Source organism: Clupea harengus, chromosome 21 (assembly GCF_900700415.2).
Source record: "Clupea harengus chromosome 21, Ch_v2.0.2, whole genome shotgun sequence".
NCBI classification, from domain to species: Eukaryota; Metazoa; Chordata; class Actinopteri; order Clupeiformes; family Clupeidae; genus Clupea; species Clupea harengus.
In genome coordinates, this window is record NC_045172.1 from 18,756,249 (window position 1) to 18,779,253 (window position 23,005).

At 47.2% G+C, this 23,005-nt stretch overlaps 1 protein-coding gene across 4 annotated transcripts in view; it reads left to right on the forward strand.

The window, feature by feature from the left end:
* LOC105911959 (adenosine deaminase RNA specific B1) overlaps positions 1-23,005 on the forward strand; it is a 70,787-nt gene that overhangs the window by 41,034 nt on the left and 6,748 nt on the right. For 2 of the 4 annotated variants that reach the window (XM_031558431.2, XM_031558429.2), the window contains 7 exons: positions 4,214-4,240; positions 13,273-13,347; positions 16,718-17,646; positions 20,002-20,116; positions 20,264-20,432; positions 22,384-22,529; positions 22,820-22,988. In XM_031558431.2, coding sequence (XP_031414291.1) covers positions 4,231-4,240; positions 13,273-13,347; positions 16,718-17,646; positions 20,002-20,116; positions 20,264-20,432; positions 22,384-22,529; positions 22,820-22,988 — 1,613 coding nt within the window. In that variant the 5' untranslated portion in view covers positions 4,214-4,230. The remainder of the gene's footprint in view (positions 1-4,213; positions 4,241-13,272; positions 13,348-16,717; positions 17,647-20,001; positions 20,117-20,263; positions 20,433-22,383; positions 22,530-22,819; positions 22,989-23,005) is intronic. The other 2 variants (XM_031558433.2, XM_031558430.2) reach the window with 1 other exon arrangement.

Genomic DNA, 23,005 nt, shown 5'->3' on the forward strand with positions numbered 1-23,005 from the left:
GTTGCAGAGCCTGCTAGATACCTGGATTATCTTCCCCTGCAGGCAGTGCCGCGGCCTGGACACACGGTCTGGTGTTGTTTGGCGCTGTCAGGCACAGCTCTCGAGGTTCATTTGTCAGGAGTGGTGGTGGGGAATGGTGGAGGGTGGGGCGATGGTTTGGGGTGTAGGGCTGGCCGTCACTTCCAGGAGAGATAGCGCTTAAAATGGATCTGGTCCGGCTGGTCCTGTGCCAGTCTGGCCTGGCAAGGAGAGGAGAGGAGAGGCGATGCCAGGCAGGCTGCCCAGAGGGAGGGAGGCGTGGAGAGAGACAGAGTACGGCGGGGGGCTGTGGATGAACTGAGAGATGGGGTAGGGAAAATCACACCAGACCCCCCCCCCCCCCCCCCCCCCCCCCCCCCCCCCGCGCTCTCTGCAGACGGTTTGTTTTAGATAAAGACAGGAGGTCTTGTGTGAAGATTACGGGTTGGAGGGATTTGATTCCCAGATAGCTGCTGATGTTTGACGGATGCCGTCCTGATCCGATAAAGATCTGCCGGCAGCAGGCCAGATCAGGACTAGGGATGGGAAAAACATTGATTCAGTTACAAATCGTGATTGTGGACACAAACAATTCTTGAATCAGCATTTTGATGAAAAATTGATCCACTATTTTTTTAATGCAACAAAGTGTGCTAAAACAATAATATCTAGCTTTGTGAGGACACGTTAAGCCTTAAGTTGATCTCATGGCCACATCCAGAGGCTTCTGCTAGCTATCTGGATTACAACATGATAGGTCCATATTTGCCTGGTTGACTTTTGTCATTGTTAAATCCATAGCAAAGCATGTGGTGAATGACACTTCTTATGTATACTCAGGAGCTCTGACACAAAAAAAAGATGTTAGAAGTAAAAAAAGGAGATACAGACTCCGGTTAAATTGAATTTCATCATCTTATGAGGGCATCATGCTCCTCCTCGCCATGGCTTTGTTTCCTTATCATAACCCTCACAATCATCTCTTCCACTGCAGTCACCTCAGAGCCCGATAAGAGTCTGAGTGGCGATGGGGGAACAGTCAGTGGAGATCTCAATCGGCTTCTGCACAGGAGCTATCCTCTCATCCTCATCCTCTCATCTTCATCATCATCCTCCTCATCTTCTGCCTCATCCTCTCATCATCCTCATCCTCATCTTCTGCCTCATTCTCTCATCCTCTCATCTTCATCATCATCATCATCCTCATCTTCTGCCTTATCCTCTCATCATCATCATCCTCATCCTCATCTTCTGCCTCATTCTCTCATCCTCTCATCTTCATCATCATCATCCTCCTCATCTTCTGCCTCATCCTCTCATCATCATCATCCTCATCTTCTGCCTCATTCTCTCATCCTCTCATCTTCATCATCATCCTCCTCATCTTCTGCCTCATTCTCTCATCCAGATCCTCATCATTCCCATCCTCATCATTCCCATCCTCATCCTCTCATCCTCAACCTCATCTTCATCCTCACCCTCTCACCCTGTTACTGGTGCCCTTTACTGGTGTCCGTTACTGTAGATGTTGCGTTATTTATTATTGTGTTTATTGTGATTTTCTGTCTTTATTGTTTACAACAACATTTGACAACGACAAATTCCCCCATGATTGTCTTCAGAAGTATGATCATATATCTAGAACAGGGCCACAGGAGGGCCGGAGAGACCCAATGCCCCATGCAAGCTGAGGGGGCAACTATCAGGGGCAAAGAGAGGTTACCTCTAGGAAGAAGAGGGACTCCATCCAACGGCGATGGAGGAATTAGTCAAGCAAGACAGAAGCTGTCCTCAAGGAAGATCACCCTGAGAAGATAGATACTGTACTCAAGAGTGACAGGGGCATTACTTTATACTGTCCTCTGGAGTGACGGAGGCATTACTTTATACTGTCCTTCGGAGTGATGGGAGTATTATCTAATAGGACCCACAAGACACTTAGATCACACCTGAAGGTGATAGGAGTGAGGTGATGGGGAGAGGAAAGGGGAGCGTGGGGTTAATTCTGGAGATATCTATGTGGGAATGATATCAGTGATGGTGAAGCTGCGGGTAGCTGGGAGGAGAATGGGGTCACCAGGAAGAGATGAAGTCGGTACCCAGGGGAGGGTGAAGGTGGTCGGGGGAGCGGGGGAGCGGGGGCAAGCCCTGGCAGTGACGGGCAATGATTAGCGTGCCGAATCGCTACAGCGTCTGAGCGCCCCAGAAGATCCCCGTGGGTCCACATCATAAATTAGAGCTGTCATGAAGATTTTACACGTCCGCCTGAATAGGAGAGAGAGAGTAAGAGAGAGAGAGAGGGAGAGAGAGAGAGAGCGAGGGCTGACAGACACTAAACACCCTTGAATAAAATGAAGCGGCGCTGGAGAGGAAACCGAAGGCACTGGTGACCTGAGCTGAAGGTCCCTCTGTGCAAGCGACACACAGTGTTGTCAGAAGTATTTAATGTTGATTTTGTTGGGGAATGTTTGAGTTATGTGGTAGAATAAGGGAGTCAAACTCATAAGGTATCAGTTACAGGTATGTGCGCATCTCTCAGAATGTGTCTTAGAGATAATCTCCACCCAGACCAAGTTCGAAATTTCAGATCTCACCATAAGCAGGTTTTTCCATAACTTACCTAAAATATGTTGAGTGTGTATATGTCTGTTAGAGGTGAGAATCACCAAGAACCGAATGACTTCATTTTAATTGTGATTCTCATGACTCGATAACATCCCAGTTCCTCAGTATATCGCGATGTTAGGCAATACTGTGGATGTCAAAACACCATGGATATCCAAAGCTCTGCAGTAAGAAACACTGTCCATGGTTATACTCTGCTAGTACACCAAGATAAGTTGAGTACAGGAGGAAGAGACTTTAACCGTGGTGTGGTCGTGGACCAGTGAGACATGGCTGGAGCAACCTCTGCACACCGCCCCAATCTCCCCCCATTCTGATTAACTCCCCCTTCCCCTTTGCACACCGCCCTGGCTGGCTGGCTGCCTTATCTTCAGCAAACAACAAACAGTTTCTTAAACTGGTCTCCTCCACGTCTGTGAAGTGTCCAGTGAAGGGCTGATGCTGAGAAGCGGGGAAGCAGCCGCATCAAGACACAGGTGGAGCGCAGAGATACAGACCCAAAGACCTCTCCTGGGGTTAGCTCTCTGACCCCCTGCCACACACACACAAACACACAACCCACCCACTCTCGCTCCTTCCCCCCTGCCCTCCTGCCTGTTCAAACCGCAGCTCTCCCTATCGCCCCTCATCCAGCGTGTTGGTGACTTAAGGCTGGAGCTCTGATAGGGCCTCTGTAATGGCGCATGCTGTCGGAGAAAGTGAACGCTTCGCACGAGGAATGGAGAGGATGGAAAATGTCATCTCTCCTTCTGTCCCCTGGGGGCGGTTTTCCTTTCTTTCTTTCTTTTCTTCTTCTTTTTAAGCCAGGAGGCTCGTCTCTTTCCCACTCCATCTGCGTTAGACTTCTCAGGAGCGCGCTGACAGTTGGCTTTGAGAGCGCCCCCTTGTGGCTGCAGTGGTCGACACGCCACAGGCCATTCATCTCTCTCTCTCATCAAATCTCTGCTCTCTTTCTTCTCTTTCTCTCACACCTCCCTTTCTCTCCATTCTCTCTCTCTCTATCTTGCCCCCTGTCTCCCCCTCTCCTCTCCCTCCCCTTTCAAGGTGCCTTTCTCCCTCTCCCCCTTCCTCTCCTCCCCTTGAGGAGAGCCTGTGCCGAACCCTCTCAGGCTGTGTTCTGCTGTCAGGGGCTTGTTAGGAGCTGACAGAATGAGGGCTCAGACACTGGTGAGAGGTTCTCTGTTGTGAACAGCCCAGCTCTTAGTGCAAGGACCCAAGATATGACTAATCTTTGGCTTGGGCTTAACCTATATGGCTTTCATTCATGTGTGTTTGAGACTGTTGTGTTGTGTTGTGTGGTTGTGGCTGTGGGTATATTTTACCAGTGAAGCACATAGATTTTAAGGAAGGACCTCTCACTCAGGAAATTACTTACAAGTGACTCGCGTTGTAATTGTCTGTGATTAATATAATTGGTTGGTCATTATATGTGTCCCCTGTTAATTGGCAGTGACATGAAATGAACTTTTTCCTTTCCGCAGGGCCGTTAGATGAAAAGAAATATTATTATTATTATTATTATTATTATACTCTAGCAATAATAATAATATTCTCTGTTTCCTCTTTGTAGGTATCCACACCAAAACAATGACTGAAGGTATGTAGGGAACTTCTACTTCTGCACTTTTCTGGCAAAGTTGTTGACGCATAGGAGATCTCTCCCAGCGCAAGCTTGTTGTGTTGTTGTTGTTGTTGTTGTTGTTGTTGTGTTTGTGTAGTGGATGCCCTCCCATCTCCCTTTAGTGCATGAGACATTCAGTTGTTTGTTTTATTTCTATGGAAATTAAAGCTCCCCGTCTGATTGTTGGATTGAAGACTTTTTGGATTGAATTGAAACACTGAGACAGTGTTACAATTCAAGCAGTAGCCGACACACACACACACACACACACACACACACACACACACACACACACACACACACACACACACACACACACACACACACACACACACACACACACACACAACTATCAGGGGCAAAGAGAGGCTACCTCCAGGAAGAAGAGGGACTCCATCCAACACACACACACACACACACACACACACAGTTTGAAACACTGCTGGCAGGCACGGCTGTGGGGGTTAACGCCTACACTGAAGATGGCCTGAGAGCTTTGGATTTGGTCTGCTGTTATTTTAATTTTTTTTTTTATTTTCTTGTGTTTTTTCAATGGCTAATCTTCTTCGAACCTTTACGTTAATCACAAGTTGAACCCTGAGGAAAATCACATCAGCTAACCTCAGGAAGGATATGAGCAGGGGGTGGAATTGATGGACGTCTTGAACACAGCCTTGAGGATCCTCGACACTTCTTAGCCTCTCCCTCTCAGCATCTTGTCTTGCCCCCACCACCCCACCCCCGCCTTTTGTCTTCTTCTGCGCGACTCACAGAACACAGATACGGGCGGCGGGTGACATTTCTCAGACCTCCCCGCTAATTGCCGCCACCATTATCTGGAAGTGTAGCTGACTGCCCCCCACCCCACCCTCCTCCTCCTCCTCCTCCCCCTCTTCCTCCTCCACACGGTTGGCACAATAGGGCCGGCGGAGAGGAGTCAGCCCGAGAAGCTGATAACATTGTTGGCAAAGATGCTTGTGGGGTCTGAGTGGAGAGAGGAGAGGAGGGGAGAGGAGAGGGGTGATTATTCAGACTCACGGTAGACCCACGTGTCGCAGTCGCACATATCTCTCTTCTTCAAACATAAGGGACAGAGAGAGTGAGTGAGATGGGGAGAGAGTGACAAAGACAAAAAAAGAGAGAGATGGGGAGATGAGAAAGAAAGAAAGAGATAGAAAGACAAAGAGAGAGAGACACAGGGAGAGGTATACAGAGAGATATTTCAATCCAGCTCTCTTTGATTAGCCAAGGATGAAGTTGTCACATTTTGTTCAGTGGTATGTTGGTCGTGTCTTAATAAGCTTTAATTCAAACCTGCGCTACACTATTACAGGGACTGAATTCCTCCGAGAGCCCATTCAGTGCTGATGAAGACAGCGGAGTCACAGCAGCAGTCTTCCTGTGGCTGACGCAGGCTGCAGTTATTAGTGGCTCCTCGACAGTTTGGCCCATTCTGTTGGCCCATACAGCATTGTTCATCACACTTCATCAGTGCTGCTTTTAGGAAGTGCTTTTGGACAGCTATATGGGACATTGTTTTCAGCTTTAAAAAAATGTGTATGTATTGCCTGTGTGTGAGTGAGTATATCTGAGTAATATCTGTGCATGGGTAACATTATAGACTACAGCACTCTGCCCCTCTATCCTCTCCTCTCCCTTCTCCTCTCCTCCTCCTCTCCCTCTCCTCTCTCTTCTTCTCTCCTCCATCCTCTCCTTTCCTCCACCTCTCCTCTCCTCCATCCTCTCCCCATCCTCCCCTCTCCTCCATCCTCTCCTCTCCTCCACCTCTGCTCTCCTCTCTTTCATCCTCTCCCCTCTCCCCTATCTTCCCATCTCCTCCACCCTCCCCTCTCCTCCACCTCTCCTCTCCTCCTCCTCTCCCCTCTCCTCTTCTCTCCTCCATCCTCTCCTTTCCTCCACCTCTCCTCTCTTCCATCCTCTCCCCCATCCTCTCCTCTCCTTCATCCTCTCCCCTCTTCTCTGCCCTCTCCTCTCCTCCCCTCTCCCCCATCCTCTCCCCTCTCCTGTTCAGACCCCTCGTTCCAGCTCACATTACAGCCTCTGCTCTCCACTGGCACACACTAACTCTCGTAAAAACAGCCGCTGCTGTGAGCCTGCAGCCGAAGCTGATGGCCCTGTGGAGAACGCCGCTGTTTGGCCCTCCGTGGCCTCTGTAGACCACCCAATAACCCGCCCACGCCTGGCTGATGGAGTCCTTACACTGAAGGGGTTTTGTTGGAAAGAAAGAGAGATAAAGAAAGATAGCGAGAAGGTGAGAGGGGAAGACAGAGGGAGGGAGGAAGAGATGGAGAAGACAAAATTGAAGAAGAGAGAGAGAGAGGAGGATGCAGGAGAGAGAGAGAGAGGAGGGTGTGGAGAGAGAGGAGGGTGTGGAGAGAAAGAGGAGGGTGTGGAGAGAGAGGGCTCATATTAGCTTCATACAGTGAGGCTATATAATCATCTGACTGTACTCTGAGAGAAAGAAATGTAAGGATAGCGAGAGAGAGATAGAAAGAGAGAGAGAGAGGGAGAGAGAGAGCGAGATGATTCAGATGGAGGCCCTGTCAGCAGGTTCTCTACTCTCGGACCTGAGCTCCCGTAGTGCCCGGCGTGGCTGCCTGCGGGGTCCTCCGCATAGACGTGGCATGTTGCTGAGCAATGAGCATATAACAGCAGCAGGTGCCCGCCCCATAACCGCCCATCATGTGTGTGCCTGGCAGGGAGCAGACAGGGCCACTGCATGGCACAGTGTGGGACCGAGGGAAGATCAGTGCATAATACCGGAACTGACACACACACACACACACAGTATAAACACACACACACACACACTTAAACAAATACTCAAATCCACGCACACACACAAAATGCTAAGAACCTCTGCATAGAGTTGTTTGTGTTGATGAGATGGAGTCATAGACGCACAGCCACACAAACAACCACCAGGCCAACAACCTCTAAAGGTCATGGCTGCTTGCTTTCAGTTATAATGCTAGCTATCTGTTTGTCTATCTGTTTATTTATCTATCTCTCTGTCTGTCTATCTATCTCTCTATTTATCATTATGTCTGTCTCTCTCTATTTATCTGTCTGTCTGTCTGTTTATCTATCTATCTGTCTGTCTGTCTGTCTGTCTGTCTGTCTATCTATCTCTCTATGTATCATTCTGTCTGTCTGTCTGTTTATCTATCTATCTGTCTGTCTGTCTGTCTGTCTGTCTGTCTGTCTGTCTATCTATCTCTCTATGTATCATTCTGTCTGTCTGTTTGTTTATCTATATGTCTGTCTGTCTGTCTGTCTGTCTGCCTGTCTGTCTAATTTCCTATTTCTGTCGCACCACAATTTCTATTAGAATTTATTTTCTCAACGGAGCTGAGATAGTGAGCCTAAAACCAGGGCACTTATTCACTTGTGTGTTTATGAAGCTGATTAAAATTCAGTGATGATTCTAAAATTATTTTTCATCAGTGTCTCATGGGTGACAAGCAACCTCTTAGCAGGTGACCTCGTCTGACACGAAGTCTCGAACGCCTCAGCCTGTCTGCCTCTCTTTGGACAGCGATGCCACACTTTTAAAAAGCAACACTCTCAATTCAAAACCAACCTTTGGGCAATTATCAGCATTTTAGAGGAAGCAAGGAGATCCTCTCCCTGTCATTTTCTGTGACCTTAAGGTCCCATCCCCGGAGGGCAGCTCGTGACATTACCCATAACAACCGGGCACTTACACTAGCCACGTGCTACCCGCCGTGTCAGGTCCCTGTCTGGTGCCAGTGTATTGGGGATGGCACTGCCCCCCTGGGGGAGGGGATCATGTCTGGCTCTTGCCCTCTCTGTCTGGGTCAGTCAGTCAGTCTGTCTTGTTCTCCTCCACTCGGGTTGGTTTGTGTGTTTGTTTGTGTTTGTTTGTGTGTTTGTTTGTGGTGGTGTGGAGTGACAGACAGTGGCAGATGCTAATTAACCCGACATGAGTTGCAGCTGGAGGAATGTTTGCCGTCACCCAGACAGAGTGAGAAAGAGAGAGAGAGAGAGAGAGAGAGAGAGAGAGAGAGAGGGAGAGTTGAGGACGACAGGAAGATGAAGAACAGGGTGAGAGAGAGAGAGAGACTTGGAAGAAAAATCAGGAGCTGTGCATGCACACGTGTGTGTTTGTGACATTGTGTGTTTTGTGTGTATCCGAGATGTGTGTGTGGAAGAAGTGCAAGTGTGTGTGTGTGTGTGTGTCTAAATATCTGTGTCAGGGTTCCGTCAGGATAATTACTGTTTTTTTTGCCTGGTGAAATTTATTTAAAAAACAATTAATACAAAATTTGGTGGTCAAAATGTCCGGTGATAATGCTCAGAGGGTTTAACTTTTGCAACAGCAAAATGCTTATTTATGAGTTCAGTATGAGTATGAGTTTATGAGCTGGGCCCCCACTGGGCTTCACTGACTAACATTGCCCGTGTTCTGCCCACGTCAAGCGTGCCAGCAGAGGGGCAAAGAGGGCTTCTCTCTGCAGAACTGGCAAACCTGTGAAGTCGTCTGGAAGAGAGGACAACCTAGGTGTACACTATATTTGCGATAGTAACATAGACTTATTGAAACAAGCCCGATTTGTCTGTAAAATAAATCCTTGCCGAGACCCGGGTCTGTGTGTCTCTCTGTCTACAGTGCAGATGAAGAACTGTGAGAAGTCTCTTCACGTTCCTTTCTATGGAAAATAGAGCACATTGAAAAACACCCTCCGTCATACCTCCTCAGTTTTCAAATCTGCCTTACCGAACTTAACACACTGTGGCATTTGAGCAGAGACCGAAATCAATTCTTGATCATTATCCACAGAGAGACATTTAGTTCCAAATAACAAGAAAAGGTCTATTTTGTACTAGTTGATGCAAGTCACTGCCTGTCAGCGCCACCAAGCACAACGGCTTTCTAGTGTCTCACCAGGGAGCACTTTTATCATCATCTCTTTTTAATCGAGCTCAGGCATTTCAAAAGCCAGCTCTGCGGTTTTCTCCCCATCCGTCACTGGTTTGTGTTTTTGCACGTACATTTTAAAAACTAATATTTTTGTCAAGACATATTTGTGCCAAGCCTGTGCTGTAGTTTCCGGTCTCGTTGTCTGGATCGAAAGCTCCCGTCTTTGGTTGAAGAGCTGAGTCTGTTTTATCGCGTCCAGATTGCAAAGGTCACCTCCTTCTATGATGCCCTCCGAGTTGAGTGACCGCTGCCAGAGATTGCAGACACCTTCACTCCCGCTCCCACGCTTCACGGAGGCGTGCAGGTGGCGGGGTCTGAAGAGAGAGTGTTTATTCCATCCGCCGCCGTCTGCGACAGACGGCCTTTTCAGGAAGTTAAGTGGTTGAGGCGTAGCCGTTAACATAATCTCTGGCAAACAAAGCTGTGTCTTTTGATTTGCGCCGTATTCTGCCTTTCGTTTTATTTTGACGCTAAAATGGAAAGCAGACTTTTTTGAAAATTGCTCTGGTAATGTGGTTACAAGGTGCAAGGGAGCGATACATCTCTGCCGCTCCTGGTATGGCCTATATCTTCTGCTCGAATGGTGCTACAAATCTACTTAGTGGCTGATTTGCAGCTGCTTTTCAAAAGCTTTCCCTGTTTTTTTAAGGTAGCGGTTTACAGGCGTACCCCCCTAATACCTCGTCTGCAGGTGGAAATGCAATTGCTTTTTCCCTCTGCTTGCTTTTCCTCACCTTGTGAAGTTGTATGAAAGTCCTGGTTTCTCCTTTAAGAGGCTCCGTTTGCCTCAGCGTGCTCTGCACTATCTCTAAACACAGGTGACAGAGAGGGAGAAAGGGAGAGAGAGAGAGATGAGAGAAAACATCATACCTTAAACTACCTCCATTTTAGTCCTTGACGAGAGAGCAAAATTTCGTTATTTCTCCTTTATTTCTTTATTAATATCACAGCTTCATGTTGTGTTGTTGAAGATGATGGTATGATGAGACAACTATGTGTTCTTCATTTAAAACAAGCGGAAGAAACTCACCGAGACTCATTCAACTCTATTTCTTTATTAATCTCACAGCTTCATGTTGTGTTGTTAAAGATGATGGTATAATGAGACAACTATGTTTTCTTCATTTAAAAAAAGGGAATTTCAGAAATAACCGCAGACAATTGCCACCCAGTTGGAAAAACTATGTCACGATCATACTCTGGCAGATTCAATATTCTATTATTCATAAGGGTGGTTAATGGCTAATGGTGCACAGGTCTCATATACCCTAACAGCTCTGAAGATACCCTAACATATGTGTAAAGCTCTGTGTCCATAAACTGTCCTAGCACCAAACGTTATGCGAGCTGTCATGACAATTACTGATAATGATGAGCAGACATTTGGCAGTGTATGAAATCTGCCACGACATACACATGACCTAATTATGTTAGACGTCACAACGTATTTATGACATGTTTATAACAGACGGTTCAAGTTAAAATGTCAAACTAGAGGATTTGACCCAGATGAAGGATGCGATGCTGTAGCGATGTCTTCCTCTGTCCTCCACAGATTCCCTCATTGTTGTGTAATGCTTTAATGGGGTGATAATTGGACTTGAATATTTATTGTCACCCATCGGTTGTGCTGATTGATTTCGCAGCGTTTTTAAAAAGTACGGAGTGCGAGAGCAAGACGAGATGCGCCGATTCAGCAGACACTAATAGCTTCTGCTGGTGTCTTTGCTCACAAACTTGCAAATAATATGCAACAGCGGGACAATATTTGTAAACTAAGCAACTCAGATAGATTTTTCTGTCCCCCCCCCCCCCCTTTGCACTGACAAGACTGGATTCGGCTCTCTTCTCTCTGACTCTCATCCCCACTATTGTCTGCCTGCTGTTTAGCGACCAGCTAATCCACTTGCATTAGCACGGACGCAAGGGCCGTTTTTTGCAATATTCTATTGCTAATCCACTTATATTAGCAGTAGTGCAATAGCAATATTTGACACTGGTGTCTATGATATATGTGTGACATACTGTATATATCTGTGCAGGACACATATTAAAAGGAAAATGTGAATCTGGTTGTGTTGTGTAGTCACAGGTTCTGCTGCTGTGGCTGAGATTGAATATTGTTAGCTGAAGGCTGCTTTTTGTCCATTTTAACACCTTTCTGCACCCCTCCTCCTCTTTCCATGTCTCTTCCTCTTAACCCCCCAACCCCCCTGTCCTCTTATCCACACACACACACACACACACACACACACACACACCCATGAGTATTGCCCCTGTCCCCTTATCCACACACACAAACACACACACACACACACGCACACACAGACACACACACACACACACACACACCCATGAGTATGGCCCCTGTTCATCCACACACACACACACACACACACACACTCCTCTGCAGATGCTTTACTCCAGACAGTGTATTTAGAGGACACCTGACCAACTCCCGACATGAACCCACTGCAAGACCGCAGCCCACAGCATCTCCCACTCTATATTGTGGCATATACCTTATGCGTTGGTCAAAATCAAATCATAGTGTGTCGGTCCATAGCACACGTCTACGTAAACCTGACTATAAATCAAAACTTTGCACTGTGATAGCCCCTTAGCTGGATAACAGATTCAGAAGCTGAGAGGATTTAATAGCTCACAACCTGCCTCATAGGTCAGGCTGAGATGAATATTTATGTGTTAGCGCTTCGCACAAACCCCTGGAGCATTTTACATACATGAAGCATGAGGCTCTTTTAAGGAAAGATGACTCCCGTGAAATCATTAAGAGCTCAGTGCTGTGGCTAGCATATTTAACCGGTTCGCGGTTGTCCTCCTCCGATGCCATCTCTGAGCCGAAGCTGCTGGCTCGTGGAAATGAAGCAACGCGCTTCTCCTCCTCCTCCTCCTCTTCCTCTTCCTCGGCTCTGCTCTCTCGTTCCCAGCCAGTGGCTGCAGATGAGTGGTAATGGAATGGATATTAATGTCACAATAGACTGCCCTCGCCATGCCAACTCAGCCCGTCAGCAGGCCCCAGATTAGACTCCACCACTACAGCAGCAGAGAGAGGGAGCGATAGGAGAGAGAGAAAGAGGGAGAGAGAGAGAGATGGGAGAGAGGGAGCGATAGGGAAAGAGAGATGAGGGAGAGAGAGAGAAGGAGAGATAGGAGAGAGAGGGAGAGATGGGGGAGAAAGAGAGAGAGGGAGAGAGAGATGGGGGAGAGAGAGAGAAGGAGAGATAGGAGAGAGAGAAAGAGGGAGAGAGAGAGAGATGGGAGAGAGGGAGCGATAGGGAAAGAGAGATGAGGGAGAGAGAGAGAAGGAGAGATAGGAGAGAGAGGGAGAGATGGGGGGGGAGAAAGGGAGAGTTGGGGAGAGAGAGAGAGAGAGATGGGGGAGAGAGAGAGAGATGCTGGAGAGACAGCAAGAAAGAGAGGGACAGAGAAACAGAGTGAGAGAGGCCGCTGATTTACTTTGGGCTTAACACTGAAGCAGGATCTACTTGGCTTTTTTTCTCAGTCTGTGCCTGGGTTGGTGATTATGGCCCTGTAAGATGCATGTGTGCACCAAACACGTGCTGTATAAGGTGTGTAAGGCCTTTAAAGGGCTTAATAAGGACCTGTGTGTGTGTGTGTGTGTGTGTGTGTGTGTGTGTGTGTGTGTGTGTGTGTGTGTGTGTGTGTGTGTGTGTGTGTGTGTGTGCATGTGTGTACGTAGAAGCATCCCTGTTCATTTGTCTCTGGGATAACGTGTAGAGGTGGGGGCCGTTGGAATGGGAGTCTGAACTTTGAAGTATTTGTGTGTGAGAGAGAGAACTTGTGTGTGTGCTGTACAATGTCAATGTCTAAAGTAACAGAATCAATGTTTTTACAATTGTCCCTCTCTCTCTCTCTCTCTCTCTGTATGTTTGCTTGTGTGTGTGTGTGTGTGTGTGTGTGTGTGTGTGTGTGTGTGTGTGTGTGTGTGTGTGTGTGTGTGTGTGTGTGTGTGTGTGTGTGTGTGTGTGTGTGTGTGTGTGTGTGTGTGTGTCTACAGGCAGAGCTGGAGTCAGGCAGCCCAGAGGGCAGCAGAAGTTCCTCAGCATGGAGATGGATGAAGAGGAGAACATGAGTGAGTCTATCCCCCTTCTTCTCTCTTTCTCTCCCTCTCTGACTCTCTCTATCTCTGTCTCTTTCTCACTCTCTCACTTGTTCTCTCTCCTCTTTCCTGCTCTCTGCCCAGCTGTGCCTTACCTCCATGAAATACCCAACAAGGATCACAGTACCCTACCCCCCACACACAGGTGCACTATATCTGTGTTTCTCATACGGACACCTTCAGGACCTGACCTGAATCAAGAAAGGCTCTGTTATCTCCAAAACAAAACAGACTATATGGGCCCCATATGAAAAACCTTATAAACATGAACAAAACAAAAAACGAAAAATCAAATCAATTTGACCTGCAACTGAGCCTCTCACAAGCCGGTGTCTTGTCCATTTGCGCCACACCCAAAATGGCCGCCCTGAGCAGAATTACTCCTCTTTAGTGTAGCAGTGGTCTCTCCATATTGCTGTTCACATGCAGTGATAAACGCTATTATACGTTACATATGTTCTCCTTTTATAAGTATATGTAAGTTTTGCAGTCAGCACCAATGTGGCATTGGAGAGATGAGTCGACGTCAGCAACGGTATTCACAAAGCATTGTGAGGCTAAAAGTAGCTCCTAACTTGCCGATTGAGGAGAAACTCTAATTTTTACTAAAAGTAATTAACGAAGCCCCTTGGTGCTAATAGTAGGAGAACTGAGAAGTAGTCCTAACTCACTAAGACCAACCCTCAAATAAAAGGGAAATGGCAGGTTCTCTCGTTTCACATGACAATGTTGAAATGCAGAAGCAGAATTACTGTAACAGATACCGTACCAATCACGAGGGAATAATTAGCCCATGGAGCTTGTAAGGGAAGCGTTCGTGAGACTTGAGGCATGAGATGTCCGCCATAGCAACGGAGCCCATAGCAGCGGAGCTTAGGAGTTCTTGCTTCTCCTCAGTAAAAATTGGTCTCAGCAGCTTTGTGAAGAGGATTCAGGAGAAACCTTAGTGAGAAACTTTTAATGTGACTGAGGACTACTTTTAGTGGTAAGATAAAATGCTTTGTGAATACAGGCCCAGAACAACAAGGACAGTGTTAAGCTGTCCGTCCATGGAAGGCCCCTTCCCCCACGAAGCCAACACACTTTTTCCTTTTTGTTTTCTTGAGAGCACTCGGTCATCCAGCGCTTTTCTCCGGGCTTATGAAGATGGATCAGAGTGTAATCCCTAGCTCGGCGGAGGTGAGGGGGTCCATCTCTTGCCGTCTTGAGGTGTCTCGCGGCTTGACCTTTCTCTCAGGAAAACCCAAGCTGATCTGGCAGACACCAAATCCCTTCAATTGACACAGGGGGCAAGTTTCTGGGCACCCATGGACGCTTTGATTAGTATTTGTTTTTTAGTAGAGTTAGACCCTCCCTAAGGCAGAGCTAAGTTTTCTCGAAATGGAAAGCAAAATTGCTTTCACTGTTATTTTTACTGTTGAAGTGGCGCACATTAGTGTACCCATAGAGAGGAATGTCACATTATGTTCAATTCGTCAAAGTCAGACTTCAGCAAAGTATGAAAAACTAGAAGTTTTTGGGAAGTAGCTTTTTAGGGATGCAAAGAAAACCTCATGCACTACTTTTTTGATAAATAACAAGCCATATCTCAGCTTCCATTTTTGCTGTCATGAACAGTTTTTCGGAAAACAGACCTACTTAAAATGTTGCTGTCACACTTCAAAGCCTCCGCGTCTATGGTATCACTCCGAGTGATTGGGACAACCGAACAACTGAGGCTTCCCTTTTAAAATAGGCAGGCTATCTAGCAAGAAATTGGATGTGATAGAATTTTATGTCAGGAAAAAAGGGAAAGAGGAGGAAGAGGTGGGGAGTGAAAAATCGGAATGGGAATGGGTAAAACTAGTCTTCGAGCATGAACGACTGGAACATTCTGTCAGACGCGCTGAAAGTGCCGTTTGTGGTGCTGTTATGTTGACATGACGCGTCGGGCGGACGCGTTCATCGTTTTTTTTTTTTTCGTTTCCTCGCAGCCAGCCACCCCCAGAGCCATCAAACAGATCCCATTTCACACTCTCTCTGTGATTACTCGTGTTAGTGCTTCCGGAAGCTTCTCCCAGTAGCGGGGTAAGCTGGCAGCGTCTCAGCTGGAGTTCGCGCTGCTGATTAGGGCCCCGCTTTGGGACGTTCCTAGGCAGGACACATTGCGAAAATGTCAAAATTGTTGAAAAGGGCTGGTGGATTGGGTGGGTCTGTTTTTTTAAAACTTTTTTTCTTAATTCATTGTCTTTCTCCACAGAGTGGTCAGTCCCTCGGTGTGTGCTCTGGTGTCTGAAGGCAGTTAGGTCCTCTTGCCACTGTTGGCTTTGCGATGTTAGTTTGTGTTTCTGACTACACGTACAGTTATTTATTTCATGTATTTTGCTTTCCCCCTCCTTGGGTTGTCACTTTGAAGGCTGAGCTGAGTATGACTCACTAAAACGGCTTTCTTCCAAAAAAAGGTTATGGCTGCACAATTTGATTTAAAATAATGACTTTCTCTGTGGTGTGGTTTTTTTTCTGTCTCTGCTCGTATTCCTTCTTCTTTTTTTTTACAGGATCTCTCCTCTCCTCTCTCACTCTACTACTGACACGTCCCCCCCTAAACACCCAACCCCCCTCCCCTCCCTTCCCCCCAATGTCACAAGGCTCTCTGGTTTTATGAGCACCGAAAGGAGTAACCTATCGAGCTTTTGCTGGAGGATGTTATAAATGAAAATTTACAGAACATTCCATCAGCTTTGTCAACTGACAGGGGTGATGTGTGTTCCTACAGGGCTCATTTTTTAGTGTTCAGAAAAGTGCCATCAAAACCGTGATGATCACAAGAAAAGTTCCTTTGACACTGACCTTTGTTAACTTCTGCTGTGTGTGTGTATCAGAGTTTGCCCAATGTGTGTGTGTGTGTGAGTGTGTGTGTTTCCAATGTGTGTGTATGATGAAAATAGAGCTTAGCTTAGAGGCTTCCTCACTATGTCACTATGTCAAAAGATTTCTTTGAACCTACAGTACGTAATTTTTCTCCCAGTGTTTCATAGGTCTGAAGCCAACTAATTTCTTAGGAAATTATGATGAGTGTAATAATAGATACAGATTCAAATTATTATCACCAGGATATGAAGTAGCCTTAAATTTAATAGATGTAAATGATTAAAGTAGCCTCATTTCAAAATGTATTGATGAAAGTAAGAAAGCTTTTAGGACTTATCTGCGGCTGCAGCATTATAAAAAAGTGTGAATTGTTAATACTGGAACTCACACCACCTCATCTCAGTTACAAAGAAAGATAAAGGAATTGATAAATTTTGCATTTACAAGATCCTGCACCGAGGGCGTTGTGAGTTACTCTTTCTGGGCACCGCAGGTTCGAGCAGCACAGACGTTAAGGAAAATCGCAACCTGGACAACCGCTCCTCCAAAGAGGGGCCGGGCGAGGGGGTGCAGATCCCCAACGGGAGTGGCGGCGGCGGCGGGCGCAAGCGCCCCCTAGAGGAGGGCAACAACGGGCACTCGCATGGAAAATTCCGCCCCAAGCGGCGTAAGAAAACGCCAGGGCCCGTGCTGCCCAAGAACGCACTGATGCAGCTGAACGAGATCAAGCCGGGCCTGCAGTACAAGCTGCACTCGCAGACGGGGCCCGTGCACGCGCCCGTCTTCGTCATGACCGTGGAAGTCAACGGCCAGCTCTTCGAGGGCTCCGGCCCCACCAAGAAGAAGGCCAAGCTGAACGCCGCCGAGAAGGCGCTGCGCTCATTCGTGCAGTTCCCCAACGCCTCCGAGGCTCACATGGCCATGGGTCGCACACTCACCGTCAACACCGACTTCACCTCCGACCAGGCCGACTTCCCCGACATGCTCTTCAATGGCTTCGAGACGCCCACGCCACCCGAGGAGACGTTCTACCTGGGCACCAACAGCAACGGCTCGCTGGTGTCCCTCGGGGACTACCCGGTGCCCGTCACTCCCTGCAGCAACACGCTGGCGCAGCCGGTGCTGCCGGTGGCCACGTTCACCACGTCCACCAGCGGCAAGAACCCGGTGATGATCCTCAACGAGCTGCGGCCGGGCCTCAAGTACGAGTTTGTGTCGGAGAGCGGCGAGAGCCACGCCAAGAACTTTGTCATGTCGGTGACGGTGGACACGCAGACGTTCGAGGGCTCCGGGCGGAACAAGAAGCTGGCCAAGGCCCGCGCCGCCCAGGCCGCCCTCTCAGCGCTCTTTAACATGCAGCTGGACCAGACGCCCTCACGCCAGCCCATCCCCCGAGAGGGCCTGCAGCTCCACCTGCCACAGGTACGCACTCACACACTCCAGTCATAATCTGGGTCTACCTGTCACAGGTATGCACTCACACACTCCAGTCATAATCTGGGTCTACCTGTCACAGGTACGCACTCACACACTCCAGTCATAATCTGGGTCTACCTGTCACAGGTACGCACTCACACACCTCAGTCATAATCTGGGTTTACCTGTCACAGGTACGCATTTACAAACCTCAGTCATAATCTGGGTCTACCTGTCACAGGTACGCACTCACACACCTCAGTCATAATCTGGGTCTACCTGTCACAGGTACGCATTCACACACCTCAGTCATAATCTGGGTCTACCTGCCACATGTACGCACTCACACAACTCAAAGTGTCTTTTACATTTGTGAGAAGCCTGCAGCTCCACCTGCCACACACACACCTCCGATATTAATTTCCAGGTACCAGTTAGAAAGGACATGCACTGACACACACATCATTAAGATATCAATTATCATTAAGTATCAATTAGTTAATAATTGAGTCACTCAGATGAGGATAATCTAGTTGTACCTGCCACAGGTAACACAATCAAAAAATATTAGATTATTTTCCTCACACAAATGGCAATGATGGAGTAACATCTGCCAGAGGAAGAGACATTCACAAGTAATCATTTTTTTGAAGATCCATTCATTTTCTTTAGACAAATGGAAATGAAGGTGGACTGTTGGAGTAAAATGTTTTAGCATGAGAACCTGTCACAGATCATTTACAGGTTAGCGTTAGCCTGTGGTCCTGGGTTTACTCAGACAGATAGCATCGTTGAATTGACATTCATTCTTCCAGAGCACCTGTCTAGCCTCACTCCAGCCCTGCGGCAGGATTTCATTGAAAGTGAGATAGTTTGAAAGGGAACGAAGAGGGGGGGGGGGGGGGGGGTGTTTTTTAAAAAGCGCAACCCCAGGCACAAGTGCCTCTGAGCCGTTTCATGCCAGTGACATCTATTTACTCATTGTTTAATCCCTCGCCCGTAATCCCTCACCCCTTTAGCGATAGCGACGGCTCAGAGTAAACTAATCTTAATTAACATCGCCTCATGAATGCTATTCAAACAAGGGGGATTGATTATGCAAGCCGCTACCCGTCACTTCACGCGTTATTTAGGAACAGATGAGTCAATAGACAAACCGGTGTTGCGTGCCGCGCCGTAGCTGTAGCGGTAGCCATACCGACCGACCCTGTCACCTTTCCCCACTTTTTCTCGCACAACTGCACCACCCTCTCGCAGAGGAGCGCGTTCTCTAAGCTGTTCCACTCCTTCAATTTACTTCCTGTCGACAAATACCTGCCCTTTTTTTTTATATCCTGCCGTTAAACTCCCCGTCAGGGACATAAGCTCTGGGCAAACAGGGCAGGATGAAGGTGGCGGTGGATGCGTCACAGGTATGAAGGGGAGCTTGTGTGTGCGGAGGGAACAGGGTGAGGGCCAGGGGAGCTTGGCTCTGATGAAAGCTGCGCTAGTCTGTCCAAACCCGCAGCTCTTTTCTCTGTGTGAAGTTGCCCTCCGCAGAGTTGGGTTGAGGGTGCCCCTGGGGTGCAGTTGCCCTCCGCAGAGTTGGGTTGAGGGTGCCCCTGGGGTGCAGTTGTCCAGGGCTCGTATTCACAAAGCATATTAATGATAAAAGTAGCTCCGAACTTGCCGAATTAGGAGAAACTCCTAAAAATAATAGGCATGTCTGTCCTAACTTGTTTGATTAAGAGTCATTCACAAAGCCCCTCAGTGCTGGAAGTTGCACCTAAGTCTGGGAGAACTAAGAAGTAGTCGAGAGGACTCCTCACTCCCAAACAAACAGAAAATGGCCGTTTCTATCATTCTAAACTATTTCTAGCACTCCAATATGTTTTGGTCTCAATAGCTTTGTGAATAGGATTTGGAGAAATAAGAGAAAACTTTTAGTTAGAGTCTTTGAGTGCGATTTACGAGCACTTTAAGTGATAAGATAAAACGCTTTGTGAATACGGGACCAGGTGCACTGTTATTTTCCTGCATCATTAAACTGCACAATAGATTGACAACAGCAGTCTGATTAAATAATTAGCTGTTATAATCAGTTCTCATAATCCTTAGCTCCGAGATGTCCTTTTTTGAATGGAGATAATCAGAGTAATGCTTGTCCTGTAGAGAAACCCTGCCAAATTGTGGCAAGGTTTTACTGTGTATACAGCTGTGTTTGAACTGCATTGGGGCTATGGTTGACTAAAGGTGTAGTTTTTTTAAGGTGGCTTAAATGTTGCACTTCAAATTATTTAAATATCATGTGTTGCTGATAGTGTCTCAGACAGCTGAATGTCTTCTAGAAAGTTTTAATCGTTGTCAGTGTGACTGTTTTAGGTTCTCGCAGATGCAGTCTGCCGTCTCATTGTGGACAAATTCAGCGAGCTGACAGACAACTTCACTTCACCGCACGCCCGCAGAAAAGTCCTCTCAGGGGTTGTCATGACAACAGGTACACACACACTAAGCCTTTGTGGTTTTTTTCTCCTTACGTTCATGTCCAATCTGAATTAATCCCATCAAGCCCAAACACACACACACACACACACACACACACACACACACACATTCTAATGTATCCTTTAATTTTGGTGAACAGGCACAGACGTCAAGGAGGCCCAGGTGATCTGCGTCTCCACGGGAACCAAGTGTATAAACGGCGAGTACATGAGCGACCGTGGCCTGGCGCTGAATGACTGCCACGCCGAGATCGTGGCCCGCCGGTCCCTGGTGCGCTTCTTGTACAGCCAACTGGAGCTCTTCCTCAGGTGAGCGGGGGCCAAGCAGGCACATGGCAGTGTGAGTGTGAGGCAGTCTGTGTGTGTGTGTGTGTGGGGGCCGTGTGTGTGTGTGAAGCAGTGTGAGTGTGAGGCAGTGTGTGTGTGAGGCAGTCTGTGTGTGTGGGGGGGGCAGTCTGTGTGTGGGGGGGGGGGGGCAGTGTGTGTGTATGAGGCAGTGTGTGTGGGGGGGGCTGTGTGTGTGTGTGGGGGGGGGCTGTGTGTGTGTGTGTAAGTGGCAGTGTGTTGTGAGTCTCTGTGTGTGTGTAGGGGGCAGGTACGCACAGGGGCATGTCGGGGCTAACGAGTCATCATGTCATTCTGTTACCCGGGGTGGTTCCCTGGCACACATGCAGTCTCACAGGGAATGCATGTGAAACAGATGGCTGGCAGAGAACATGTGTGAGTCCATCAAGAACAAACAGACATCTGGTTTTGTGGACCCCAATATGTTGTATTTTCAGCAGAAATAAGAATACAGGTACGGATTTAACAGGTCGAGAAATAGAGGGAGAGAGTTGGTATATAAAAGGGAGATAGAGACGGAGAGACACCTAAAATGAGAGTAAAACGGTGTACATTGTGTGTGTGTGTGTGTGTGTGTGTGAAAGGGAGAAGGGTAGAGATAGAAGGACAGAGAGGGTGTGTGTGTGTGAGGGAGAAGGGTAGAGAGAGAACGACAGAGAGGGTGTGTGTGTGAGGGAGAGAGTGAAGTGAACTGAATCCTGTGTGTTTTATTATAATGATTAGTGCTGTCAGTTTAACGCGTTATTAACGGCGTTAACGCAAACCCATTTTAACGGCGTTCATTTTTTTATCGCGAGATTAACGCGAATTTTTTTTTTTTTTTTTTTTTTTTAGATATACATTCTTTTTGGCCTCGCAAACTGTGTAGTAGGCGAACGTTACGGTTTGAGTGAATGGTGGGCGCGATACCGCAAAATGGATGATAAAAAGCTTCTGAATGGAAAGTTTACTTTTAAAAGTTGTGTTGTGCAAAAGAAGCGAGCTTCACTGTTGTCTGAAAATGTCAACAGGCAGCTGGCTGAAAGCAAAGAAGTAGTAGGCTTACCTTTTATTGGTAACCTAACTGTTACGGTTCAATGTTTCTGAAATAAGAGGCCTGACTGCTATGTTCCCAGCAAACTTGAAAAAAAGAAAATATTAAGCCATGGTTTAACTGCACTAGAGTCCTTGTTTACCTGAAATGTGCACTTTATAATTTTATTTTGTACCGCCCTGTTTGGCAATATTGGTTTTCAATAAAATAAAACATTTGCATAAAGCAAGCCAATCAACTTTTCCATGTTGATAAGGGCATTCAAATAAAAATAAAAAGATGGAAAAAATAAATAAACGAAGGGACATTTAGAATAGATAAAAATGTGCGATTAATCGCGATTAATTTTGAGTTAACTATGACATAAATGCGATTAATCGCGATTCAATATTTTAATCGTTTGACAGCACTAATAATAATATTTATCTTGAGGCCGTTCTCAGATGTGCCGATACGACTGTTTGTGTGCTGTGATTGTGGCAGCTTTAATTGATGGGACATGGCTTGTTTGGAGAAGTGCGGAGCTAAATAAAGATCGACTGATGAGATGACTGACAGGCCAGCCGCGCTCATCAGAGCCGTGCTAATCAAGTGTGAACAGAGTTTCTCTATCTGTGCTGCTAATAAGGCTTTCCCAGTTTTAATTACAAACCTCATTTGAATCCATTAGATCATTTTCAAGGAGGTTAAAACATTTTCAAAATTAAATCCAAATATCACCTTCAGAGTGCTGAAGAGGGGTTAGCGATATTTGAGACATGAGGTGAAGTTTAATTTTGTATTTCCTTGTTTTTTTTTTTCTGAGGTGACCGTTATGGCAGCTCCGGTGGCGCTGCTAACATAAGCTAATCTGTCCTCTGTGTTTTTAATCCGCTGCACCAGTCGGGAGGAGCAGCAGACGTCAGTCTTCACCCGCTGTGAGAAGCACGGCTACCGTCTGAAGGACAATGTGCAGTTTCACCTCTACATCAGCACATCGCCCTGCGGGGACGCGCGCATCTTCTCACCGCACGAGGCCAACATGGAAGGTACGCCACATCAGACCGTTGGCACGGTCTAACGGCAGCTAAGTGTAAAGTGTAATGGAGCCAGACAGAGCCATGCCAGATCTGCACCAGACCTGCGTCAGCTTTTGTTTTTGTTGGTTTTAGAGGATACTGTAACCTGGTATACATGTGGCCGGTGTCTAAAGTAAGCTTCCTCAGCCTGCTGCCATCGACTAATGCAGATAACTCAAATATATCTGGACGGACAGGCGGATTCTACATCATTCCTTATTTGCAGTTAACTGAGAACTGACTAGATTATTTTCCCACAGATCAAGGCGACAGGCATCCGAACAGGAAGGCTCGTGGGCAGCTGCGGACGAAGATCGAGTCTGGTGAGGGGACTATTCCTGTGCGGTCCAGCAACACCATCCAGACCTGGGACGGCGTGTTACAGGGGGAAAGGCTGCTCACCATGTCCTGCAGTGACAAGATCGCCAGGTACCTGCTCACCACTC